General features: G+C 34.2%; 1 protein-coding gene across 1 annotated transcript; it reads left to right on the plus strand.

Moving 5' to 3' along the window:
- The first annotated feature begins 2,705 nt into the window (after positions 1–2,705).
- On the plus strand, positions 2,706–7,221 carry LOC133823569 (nuclear transcription factor Y subunit A-10-like). The gene is made up of 6 exons (XM_062256405.1): positions 2,706–2,838; positions 3,431–3,761; positions 4,898–4,989; positions 5,132–5,197; positions 5,800–5,943; positions 6,339–7,221. Exons 2-6 carry the CDS (start codon positions 3,500–3,502, stop codon positions 6,753–6,755), a joined length of 981 nt encoding a protein of 326 aa, XP_062112389.1. The 5' UTR covers positions 2,706–2,838; positions 3,431–3,499; the 3' UTR covers positions 6,756–7,221.
- Positions 7,222–10,620: the final 3,399 nt, after the last annotated feature.

The raw sequence follows: 10,620 nt of genomic DNA on the forward strand, positions 1-10,620 counted from the left end.
ATTGTGCGCCTCTCCGCTCCTGGAAAGTCTCCATGTGTCCTTGTCTATCCCCCGTACGCCCTTGATCCTGATCTCGAACAGGTTGAGCGTTTCTGCGGGGAGGTGAAGGATATCTTATGGGAGACGGAGGGAACCGTATAGGCGATGGTGGCTGCCGCCCTTGCCTCGGCCTAGAGGGTCCAGAATTTTCCCGAGATGGGTCAGTCGCGTTCGGTGCACTACCAGGAACCTGAGTCCGAGCCTCGGTAGGAGCTCGGTTATTCTCAGTTCCTGCAGGCACTCCCACAGGTGGATTAGGCGGGACCCGAGCTCGGGTACTCCTCTGGGGCCTAGGAGGAGCAGATGGCTCTGCTGGTGCCGAAGGTTGAGTCGGCCTCCTTGTGGCAGCATCTTTTCGTGGACATCCACAGGGCCTCCGGGGAGGAACATGCACGTCCCTTGGAGGAGGGACTTGGTTTTCGCGAGGAGGCGGGGGCTGAGCCACCTGCGCCTCTGCGGCCATCCTAGTCAACTCCTCATTCCGTTTGTTGGCTTCTGCCAACAGCTGTTTCAATTGCCGGTTTTCCAGTTCTACAATAGGAACGTAACGCTCAGGATTGTAGTACATATCCTCATCCCTCGGTGGAGGCGGTGGTCCCCGGGAATCGGAGGACCCACTTCTCTCCTCAGCATCCGGGTTCTTCATTGGTTGTTTTCCAGGACGCCTTGGGTAGCTTTCATCAGGGGTGTTCTGATTGTTTGTAGCCATGAATCTCTCAGGGATGAATGCTTAAGGCTCTCAATGAAAGCACCAAACTGTTGACGCCGTTTTTCGTCAAACAGTGAAAGAAGAGCACGTAAACAATGAATGACAATGGCAAAACGAAATAAAACAAATCAAACACGCTATTTTTACGTGGTTCAGCAGTTAAATCTGCCTAGTCCACGAGTCTCTGTTATTAATCTCAAGATTATCTCTGAAAATTCTTAAGCATGAATTCTTCAGAGTTTTCTCCCAAGGATCAGAATTTCGGTCCATTACAATAGTGCATGGCTTCTCTATTTATAGAGAAGGATGCAGAATACTATCCCACATATTTTGGGTAGTTACTCGTTTGTGAATAAAATAAATGGCTTTAAATCCCTATAATCAGATATAAAAGGAAACGTCCCTGAAGACCAGGAAACGCATAACTGACCAAATAATATCCCACGATTCTTGGGGATTTACATTAATAAATGAGGATTACATCTCATATTTATAACACTTGTAGATATTCAAGGTGGTTATCGCGTATCTCTAAGGCTTTAGCATCCCAGGTCTCACGTCATTGTGCGAGCTAATGACATCTCCCGAGATCACGTGTCTTTCGAAATCGTACGTACATCGAGCTCGAGACCCCCGATCCGAAGTCGTCCCCGAGGACGAGTGTGTTCTCGGAGCTACCTTTCGAGATCGAGATCGCTTCGAGCTCACCATATTCGAGGTCATATATCGTACTTTGCAGGCTCGATATACAATCCTGGAGCATACTCTAATCCTTACGAGACCATTTGTTGCGAATCCAACTTTCGAGGTCACATTTACCATGGCTCGAAATCTGGGTATAACAGAATAAATATTTAGATTTTATAATAATATAATTAAAATATTATAAAATATCATTATTATAATAATATTTAATACAAAACTAGATATTTAATAATTATATTAATATAAATTCAAATGTATTAAAATATCATTATTATAATAATTTATAATATATAATCTTAATTTTTATTAGAATATTTATCACTCATATTTAAAAAAATATATGTTATTTTCTTATTACTTAATCTAACTTATATAAATATATTCATATTGAATAACAATAAACATTATAAATACATTATATGTAATATTTTTTTTTATATATATTCATATTCATATCAAATAACAACAAACATTATATAAATACATTATATGTGAGTGTTGTGTGTGGACAAATAATATAATTATGTAGCTACATAAAAATTTAGAATAATATTTCTCTTTTGTTCAAAAATTTTGTCATTCTACTTATATATAATATTATTTGGTTATTTAAAATTTATGACAATCTTAAAAACTTAATAAAACTAAACAAATCTATATTGCACAACTAGGATATTAAAAAAAAAAAATCCCGTCTGACCATGCACATGCCAATGGATATTAGAAAAACCAATAGAAAAAACCATGCACTCTCTCCACGACTCCTAAGCCACATTTTTAACTTTGTCCCAGTTATTTTTTCTTGAACTTATCTGGAACCCACTTGCATAAGTGCTATTCATTTAAACTTAAAAGAAATATTAAGAGATATTTTTTGCATCAATTACATAAGTATATATATATACATATTATAAAACATACTTTTAAGTTATTATTAAAAAAATAAAAAAATCCACTTTGACGTTCCAAACACTTCCTAGCAATAATAGTTGTGAAGCTTAAGAAAATAATCAATTATTATAAGCAAAAGAGGGACCTTAAAAACCGTTTTGGTTTAATCTGATAACAATAATAATAACCATAAAACAATTTATCAAAATACTTATGAGAAAAAGAAAGAAAGAACCCAAGACAGAAGGAGAGCACTAAATTCTTTGTGTGTGTTTTTTTCGTATTAAAAGTAAATATATTTATGTATAAAATACTATGTATTCATATTGGCACATAATACAAAGAGGGACTTGCATGAAAGACCAAGCTTATTGGCTATTGTCTAGTTACATTACACTTGTACGCATTTATCATTCGAGTCCTCTCTCTCTCTCTCTCTCTATCTGTGTTTATTTTTTCCAGTGCTGGAGCGTTGTACACGAAGAAAACTGTTGGTAAGTACTGCTGTTCAGCTAGTTTTTATCATGTATGAGTTCTCAAATACTAACTTTTCTTTTTCTTTACTTGGCCTTGTTCTTCCAAAATAGTTGGAGGGTCTTATCGCAATTTTTCTTAAAGCTTGAATTTTTCTTCAACTTCTTCTTCTTTTGCTTTCTGGGTTTTCTTGTTCTGAGTCGGGGATTTTGTTGCTTTTCTCTATTTTTTGGTTGAATCATGAATGCTTAGTTTATATGTATTTCTGTGTGTGTTTTAAAGGATCATATATTCAGAACAAACCCATTGTCAGAAATATTTCTCTTCTTACTGTTTTAATGATGAGGGATCACTTATATGAATCTGTTATTCAGACAAGTTTTTTTTTTCTTTCTTTCCATAATTGGCTAATTTTTTAGTGCAATGAAACTTATATTAATTCTTTAGCTGAAATTCCATGATAAAAAGAAATTGCTTTCTTTACCAATATTTTGGTCTTAATCAGTCCTCTTGTCAACTGTACTAAATAAAAAATATCTTCTTTTCATAATGAATGTTGTTAGATATTGACTTATAAAGAAAAATAACGTTGGTGGGTTTTCATTCTTGAAGGTGTTAGATTCAACAATAAAGTTGAAACTAATTAAGAAGTGGGGGATTTGATCATTTTGGAAGTTAACTATGGCTATGCAAACCATATATCTCAAAGAACATGAAGGACTTGTCCCTAACACCATAGGGCACTTGTCCTCAATTTCATCTGTGCCTTGGTGGAGTGCCTTTGGATCTCAGTCAGTTTTTGGAGACTCTTGTGACCAACTGAAACCTTTATCCATGGAAAAACCCGGTACCGGGGACCTGCTCTTTTCCACCAAACATGCAGGAAGAGGCGCTGATTTAGGACCAGATAAAGGGAACATAACTCAGTTTACTATCTTTCCTGGTAAGTAATCTTCTCTTGTTCTCTTTCTATACCTTTTTTGTTTATGTGTGTGTGTGTATACATGTTTGAAATCCCCCCCCCCCCCCCCCCCCCCCCCCTTCCCCCTTTAGATTTTAGGGTCTATAAACATCTTGGTTGTATCATCAAAAGATTTAGTAGTTAGTTATTTTTATGAATAGTAGTAAGTCCCCTGCATTTTTATGACCCCTTTTGTTAAATTTTTCTTTATAATTGATAGTATTCAACTAGGAAGAAATTTAGCATTCTCTTTCCAAATGTTGAATGGTGAAATCAAAGATAAGTGAGTAGGAAATGAATCGACAAATTGGCTAGCAGACACATGATATAATGATTCTAGTTGTTGATCTTAGAAGCTCTTGCTAAAATTAATTTCCTATATCCTGCATCATGGCCAGAGTTGCTCATTCTTTACTATGACTACAAAATTATCCCAATTTTTTGCTGAGATAGCGAGAATTGTGACTCTAGGTAATTGTGTTAATCACATCTGCAATTAGTAGTTGACTTATAAAAGTCCTCAAGCTTTAACAATTACATTTCCCTTATTTAATATTTTTTGTAAATGTGGGAAATGTTCACCAAAATAGATACCATCATCAACTTTTTCAATAATTATCACATCAGATAAAGATCAGTAGAAATATATGAGAATCCTGAAAGCTTGCTCAAATATCTCATGGAAAACTTTTCAGGATGTCTGCAAAGTATAATGCACACACACACACACACACACACACACACACACACACACATATATATATTCCAAGATCTATGGGCCTCACAATGTAGGACTCATTCCCTATACTGTTGAACATTCTTAAAGCCTGTTAGTACTGATGATAATATAACAGGGTACAAGGTCTCAACATAACTTGGCAGGAAAGTAAGATGTTTAAATTTTGACTTAGTCCTTGTGAGACCATTTTGTATAAAGTTTAAAAAGTACAAAACCTGTAAGGATTCTGAAAATCTCTGAAAGGTAATGATAGCCCAATTTGTTGGGATAAGTCTACTTCATTCTCAACAATGAAAATGTCACTTCAAACTTAAAAGAAACCAAATTTAGTATATTATGATCTTCATTAAGTTTAATTCAGGTGACTGTAAATTTTCAGGGGATGGACAAAAGTCTCAGGGAACCATTTCTTTGCAATCATCCGTGCCAGAATATCATGCTCGTTTTGAGCTGGGATTCGGTCAGCCTATGGTATGGTTTTCTAACCATGGAAACTTGGTCTTTTCCCTATTCAAGCAAAACAATATTTTTGTCTTCTATTTTTCCTAAAACATGATATTTTTTTAATCACTGGTTACTTATTGTCATTCTCGTTTTCGGCATACAACTTCAGGTTTGTGCAAAATATCCATATATGGATCAATTCTGTGGAGTCCTCTCTTATGGACATCAGCTCTCGGTTTGTCTTCATCTCCTCGTACCTTGTTAATTATAGTTATGTGAAACAGAATTTCCCTTGCTTTTTAATCTAATATTTGGAAGTTTAATCCCCGATGGTACTTAAGAAATCTTATTCCGCACCTATTTGGACTAGTCAATCAGTATTAATTTATCTCTGTCACGGGTAAAATGTGTTGTGTCAAAGCTCTTGCTGTGGCATAAGAATTGTTGGCTCAGCATACTACCCATGGGCGTACAATATAGGCAAGATGAGCCCAGACAATGTCTCTAACATCGTTCAAACTCTTAACTAAATTTATAATTAACCCTTAAGAACTCAGGTTTACTGTGATACAGGGGTATCATATTGGATAATCTTGAAGATACAGGTTTACTGTGAAGCAATCACATTCACTGGAATTGAAATTTATTCAAGGATTAAAGTTTGTAACTTCTTGTATTTTCATATTTCCCAACAAAATTTCTATATTTGACTTTGAGTTATACTCTTCTAGAAGTATCTTGGGAAATGATTGTGCTGTGCCATTTTTCTACTAAATGATCTGGTGTGTCAAGCAAAATTTACTGATTCATTTCATGAAATGATTTGCAATGCACCAGGGACGCATTATGCTGCCGCTGAACTTGACTGCAGATGATGGACCAATCTATGTCAATGCTAAGCAATACCATGGAATCATCAGGCGTCGACAGTCTCGTGCAAAGGCAGCAGTGCTGGAGAATAAGCTGCCAAAAGCTCGCAAGGTATGACATCTTGAATTTCGTAATTTGTATCTCGAGCTCTTTTGAACTTTTAAGATGGAATAAGCTTTAATTTGAGTTAAACTCTAGTTCAAACTGTTTGGCTGTTGAAGGTTGTGATTATGGCCTTAACGTAGAGATATAAATAAAACGTTGACCAGACGAATGGAAAGTTTTTACTGTTTGGGCCATTTATGGGGATACAAGTAATTGATAGCTTCATAACATTAATTTGGTTGACATGCAACCTTTATACTTTAAAACAAAAAAGTATAATGTCTGTCAATTTGTCAAGATATTTTTCCCTTTGATGCCGAAGTTGGTATTCAAAAAGAAAAAAAACATGAGCTTTGCATTTCTTCTAAGCCATCTCAGAGACATGCCTCTTTATTTTGCAGCCATATATGCATGAATCTCGCCATCTCCATGCATTGCGCCGTCCAAGGGGATGCGGTGGCCGTTTCTTGAACACAAAGTTTCAGAACAATGACAAAGGTGGAAGACCCGTGGCAATGAAACTCAGGAATGGACAGCAACTCTCTAGGTCCTCGCGCTCTCAGAGCTCCGAAGTTCTGCAGTCAGAAAGTGGAACTCTGAACTCATCAAAGGAAGCAAACAACAGCAGTGGTTCAAACCTCTCAGGATCAGAGGTGACCAGTGTGTACTCCAGGGGAGAACTTGAGCACTTCCGGATCAATCATCTTGGCTCTTCATTCCATTCTGTCACGGACATGATGGAAAACTCACGCGGCATTGTCATGCCCACCAAATGGGTTGCAGCCGCTGATCATAGCCGCTGCAACCTCAATGTTTGACAACAAGAGCAAGTGGGGTTTGATGCTGAGGCATTCATACCCCATTTCTTGTTTGCAGCCATGTTGGAAAAACCTGGTGCCAGCAGTTTCCTTGTTATGGTTTCTGCAACACAGGATTTTGGGTTTGAGGATGGCCTCCCCAACCATTTGGCTGCTTCTCAAACGGCAACTCATTCTTGGCTCATGTTGACTTCCACACGGAGTTGACATAATTTAGTTAGTAAAATATACAAGTATAATATGGATTTGAATAAAATGGCGATTGGAGACAAAAGGTTGTGGTTTGTGATTGTGACATAAAAAAAGAGAACAATGTCAATGTTGTTATTGGTGCTTGTGCTTTTGAAGTTCAGTGTCTGGTGAATTATGTTTTTAGACTGATGTAATGCGAAACTTTATGGTGTGGTGTTTCTCAGCTGTATTATACTAATAATTCCTACGAAGTACGTTCTGTTTTATTCTGTTACTTTGAATCTTTGATTTTATTTATGAGCCTTCATGGTGTTTTGTGCTTGATCTGCAATACAATAATTTAACCGTGACCACATATGGTGTGTGAGGTCATTTAGATTGCTGGTGATGATTAGGATGCAGTGGAGCTTCAACGTACAGTAACGGAGCCAGAAATTATTTGGGCTATTGATTTTTTTTTGTTAGTGTTTAATGATTATTTTATGTTTTTTAATGAATAATGATTAATTGTTTTAGCTATTAAACACTTGTGTTAGCTCAATAGATGTAGGGCTAGAACTCATGAGCTGGTAGAAGAATTAAAGTGAGAATTACCACAGCAATTGCTATTAAAATAAACTAAAAAATATATTTATTAAATTTCAGCCTACACACATCACCATGTGGCTCATTCCTTGTGTAGAAGAAAATATTGATAATGTTGAATAGCATTTATCCCTGATCATATATATAATTAAGGGATATTTGAGGCTAAAATACTAAAATTTTCACTTATTTTACTCTCGGGTACCAAAACTTCTTTTCCGATGAAAGTGTCAAAATGTTACTTTTTCTTATATAATATCATTAACAATTGTTAAGTTTGACTTTTGACCAGTTAATAATCACGTCAGCTAAATGTTGATCCACGTTTTGGTACTTTCACCACTAAAATAATAAATTTTTTGTATTTATCCGTAAGTAAACACAAAATTTAAGTATTTTAGCTATAAATAAACATAAAATTTGGATATTTTAGCCGCATTTCGTTTATTTATTTTTTAGAAGATAAAAATAAGTTTAGGATTTAATATTTATTTTTATTTAATACTACTAATTTATTTTTTTATTTTATTAAACTAGATTTTAAATATATTTTAATTACGCTATGAAACTAAATGGTTCTATGAAAAAAGAAAAAGAAAAAAAAAAGAGTATAATCATGTTTTGAACCCTCAATTTATACTATAACCACTGTGGTTGGATGTCATGTTTTGAGCATAAGCAAGCATCATTTATTTTTATTTTGGTTTCTCCATTTTTCAAATTCTATAATAATTTTAAAATTAAAATATAAAATTATATGTTAATTGATTTTAAAATTAAAAAATATATTAGAAATCTATTTTAATTAAAATAAAAATAAATCTAAAATAAAAATATAAGAGAAAATTTGCAGCTAAATTACCTAAATTTTGTGTTTACTTACAGATAAATACCAAAATTTTGTTCATTTTGGTGGTGAGAGTCAAAATGTGGACCAACATTTCCTTGACATGTGGTTATTAACTGGTCAAAAGTCAAACTTAACGGTTGGTACCAAAATACAAGAAAAAAATAACGGTTTGGTACTTTCACCGTCGAAAAAAAAAAAGTTTTAGTACTTAAGTGTGAAAAAAAGTAAAAATTTGAGTACTTTAGCCACAAATATCTCATATTTGAATATTGCTAAGGGACACCATCTTACATGTTAATCTTGAACAATTTATCTTTGCTCATATATATAATAAAATAATTGAAATGTTACTATTTGCACTCTCTCGTGTGGGTGGAATATTGCTATCGGGCACCACTACACAACATGCATTGATTGGTTAAATTTTTAATATTTTAAAATAAAATACATGGCACCCGATATTAAATATAAATAATCAACATATGAAGCATCAAAACCACTTCCTCAAGTAGCAAGGGTCATGTGTTGGGGTTGGGGAATTGGGGTTCGAACCCCATGTGTAACAATTAAAAAAACGTATGTGCACCTCTAGTTAATGATTTTAAAGGATATATGATGCATCACATGGTTAAGAGTTTTAATATTTTAAGAGTTTTATAAATAATCAATAAAATCTATTTGTCAAGCACTTACATGGGAGAATGCAAAAGAGGTATGTGTTGAAATTTGATAAATATAATGGTTAAGATGTTTACACTGATGTGCAAAACATTTAACAATTTTTACTTAAGGAGAAGTTTAAACATTAGATTGTATAGAAGACATCTAAAAGTGATTTTTATGGGTCTAAAGTGATACAATAATGTATCAAATAATTCCCAAAAATTTTAGTAGCATTTGGAGCAATTTTAGGACCATTGGAGGAGTCCAAAATTAGAGAGGGTGGCGATGCGTCACCCCCTAAGTGGTGTAACATCGCCAAAATATGAAGGGCTTCGAAAGCCCTAGCGATATATCGTTTGGGCGGTCTTTTAGGGTCGTACAGTTACGTAAAATGCTCCAAATGATGTGTTTTACATACTCTAACCCTATTGGTGTGGGCACGTATTGAAAAGTGTGATCAAGGCTTTACAACTCTAATAACCTATATTTATAATGTAGACATGCATTTATGTTATTAGACGTATGTACCCTAATAGTGTGGTGCGATGCATTCACTGTACACTGAGTGTGGCACCAAGATGTATGTACCCTAATATTTGTATCTCTGATATTTGAATTTTGAATTTAAAAAATTATTTGTTTAATCAATTATTTAGTTATTCTTTTTTAATATGATTTAAAATTAAATAGGTTATAACTGATCAATTTTGTTTTAATAAAATAAAGATTAATTAATTAAGTTAATTATCTTTATAAAAATGAAAGAGTGATACTTTCAGGAATAAGTTGTTTTAAACAATTAAAAATTTAGACTATCAATACATCTTTATAGTTGGAAAAACTCTATCTCTGAAAAGAAAGCAATAGTTTTTCCTAAACCTAAAAAACCATTCAATACATCTTCTCTCAATCAAACCTCTCTAGATCTCATGTGTTGAGTACATCTAAAGATTTCTAAATCAACATTTTGAATCTCACGTGCCCACACACGTCATTGTGTGTTTGAGGATTGGTCTGGAAGATCATGTTAGGAAAAAACTTATATAAGATCTTTATTTATTTTCATGTAGATATAATATTAAACAAATTAATATGAGATAACCTAGAACATGTTTCTAAAATTGAAGTCAAAGAGAAACAATGATAAGAATACTTACAGTATATGCAGTGGAATGAATGAGTCATTCCTTCAGTTTCTCTAACCCTTGTATCCTTTCTGTCGCAGAGTATTACCGAGAAACTGAACCAATCTTCTATAATATTCACAGTCTTCCAAACTATCCTTAGAATAACCTAGACTAGAGTGGGCAATTCTCAACACATGAGATAGACACAGAGAGAAGAAAAGAAAATAACAAAGAGGCTTAGAAAATGACTTATGTTTAGAGAGAATCTAAAAACTATCAGAAAATCTGATTTGTGACTTGTGTTTTCTTCTCTCACTTAGCACTCCTTTTTATAGACTCAATTATGCCATTTAATTTAATTTAAAAATCAATAAAATAATAGCCAATTAACAGCCCTAGGTCGAAATTATCATGGGCTTTAGGCCCGTGAAATTTCTCATTTGATTAT

This window comes from Humulus lupulus, chromosome 3 (genome assembly GCF_963169125.1).
Source record: "Humulus lupulus chromosome 3, drHumLupu1.1, whole genome shotgun sequence".
NCBI lineage: Eukaryota > Viridiplantae > Streptophyta > Magnoliopsida > Rosales > Cannabaceae > Humulus > Humulus lupulus.

Coding starts and splice junctions, on each gene's coding strand:
- LOC133823569 (XM_062256405.1), top strand. CDS start 3,500: ATGGCTATGCAAACCATATATCTCAAAGAACATGAAGGACTTGTCCCT. Junction 4,990..5,131: donor TGGGATTCGGTCAGCCTATG/GTATGGTTTTCT, acceptor ATACAACTTCAG/GTTTGTGCAAAATATCCATA. Junction 5,944..6,338: donor AGCTGCCAAAAGCTCGCAAG/GTATGACATCTT, acceptor TTTATTTTGCAG/CCATATATGCATGAATCTCG.